The sequence below is a fragment of the Perkinsus marinus genome (assembly GCF_000006405.1).
Source record: "Perkinsus marinus ATCC 50983 genomic scaffold scf_1104296977064, whole genome shotgun sequence".
Lineage (NCBI taxonomy): Eukaryota > Perkinsozoa > Perkinsida > Perkinsidae > Perkinsus > Perkinsus marinus.
In genome coordinates, this window is record NW_003200286.1 from 29,360 (window position 1) to 31,194 (window position 1,835).

Sequence of the window (1,835 nt, forward strand, 5' to 3'; positions counted from 1 at the left end):
ACAACTCAAGTGAACAAACAACCAACGAAATTTTCTGAAGATTTTCCCAGAATTTCCTTATGGGTGCCAACACTCGTTGCTGACCATGTGCACCTTTTCCCTTACAAGCTCTGAGCATAAAGAAGGAGAATAACTTCGGATAGCAATATGGTGTCATCGACGGCGATCGTTCTTGCGTGATACGGAATTTGTGTGTGTTGCTAACACGCATCCCAGGGACCTCATATCGCCACCATAACGATCTCTAGCTCTCAACAAACTATCATCATCATCATCATCATCAGCATCATCATTAGCAACCCCAACCCACCAGCAGTGTATTTCGTATTCACCATGTTGAACTCGATGTTGTCCAGCAGGCCACCTTGTCGGTCTATAAGTAGCTGATAAAACCCCAAGTGAGCAGAAATTTGAGCCCGAAAACTAACCCACCGCCAAAGCCGACATCATCTCCTCGACCTCAGCAACAGAATTCTCCAATTTCGCCATGCCAGATCGTCTGTGTACTGATAGCAGTATGCATAAAAGGCAGATCTTACTGATCTTGCAAATCTTGCAATTTCTCAACGCGACCACTCGAGCCTCTACTCTCCAATACTTGTCGTAAATCTACACCTTTTGCAAGTGCTTCTTCGATCTGTACAACAACAAGTCAATGCTCTCCAGTGTGGTCAACTACATGTGTCGGAAAACTTTGGAAATTTCTTGTTGCTCTACATTTCTACCCGAATTCTATAATTATCGAGGAAACTCCTGAGCTCAGGTGAGGAAAGCGGAGATATATTCCTCCAACACTGCGGACCTCTTCATCTGTCGCAGAGGGCAGCGCTATCGCTAACTGGGACTTCACGCGTTGTCTCCAGTCTTGTTGAAATCCTGCGACTTCACCATAAAATAGTCCGACCTGAGAGGTGTTCGAGTACACTATCTCCTTCAAGTTGAATATTCCTCATTCGTTTATCGAATTACTCCGACCCCGAATCGAAACACACAATCTTTCTTCAATTGTAGACTCTCTCTAGCTCGCACTCTCACTGAAGCGACTCATGTGAACTCAATGATCTCGGAAGCTCATAATGGTTGTGATACTTTCTAAGTCCTGTTCACTATTACTCAAAGTATTACTTAGGTAATCTCCACGAAGTGTTATACCTCGCTCTATCAACTACAACTATAGAGCTGTCTGGCGCGTATCAGTTCGATATGCAGATGCGAAGAATATGCGTTTTCTATTCCGGGATTAATACTAGTGAACAACTTGCTCGAAAGGTCACTTTCACTACATCTCATATCCATAACAATGGAGTTTCACCCGTTTCACGTGAAGTGGCGTAAAACTCGGTGAAAATCTCGATATTCACACTATGCAGTAGTCGTGAAATATGTTTTTCACTCGTGTTTTTCATATCACTAGGGTGAAACTCCAATGTTGACGATGTTTTTGCGATATGGGCTTCCATCAATCGCGGAGAATAACGTATATTTCTGACATCTGCATGTCAATGTAACACACGCTATAGAAAGTATTCATCTACAGTGTGAACAACAACCAAACCGTTATTATGCAAAGTAATATTTTCAACACCTTCAATTTTCGAGAGTTCGAAAGTCAGCTTTGAGTAATATCAACATGATAACAATGTGAATCGATTGACACCAACGTTTTAGAAGCATTCCGTATTCTATATTCGTATTACTCTCGAATTGGAAGAAAGCCATCTCGAAAATCTAGATATGCATAACTGTTTGCTTCGCACTGTATACTAACAGAAGTAGACGCTTACCAGCTTCCTGAATTCGTGCATGAGCATAAGGCAACCACTACGCCTAGCCCT

General features: G+C 42.4%; 1 protein-coding gene across 1 annotated transcript; it reads right to left on the reverse strand.

The window, feature by feature from the left end:
• Nucleotides 1-251: 251 nt before the first annotated feature.
• On the reverse strand, nucleotides 252-489 carry Pmar_PMAR024663 (hypothetical protein; the record flags this gene model as incomplete). The annotated part of the gene is made up of 2 exons (XM_002764461.1): nucleotides 252-383; nucleotides 433-489. 2 exons carry the CDS (start codon nucleotides 487-489, stop codon nucleotides 252-254), a joined length of 189 nt encoding a protein of 62 aa, XP_002764507.1.
• Between the last annotated feature and the right edge of the window lie 1,346 nt (nucleotides 490-1,835).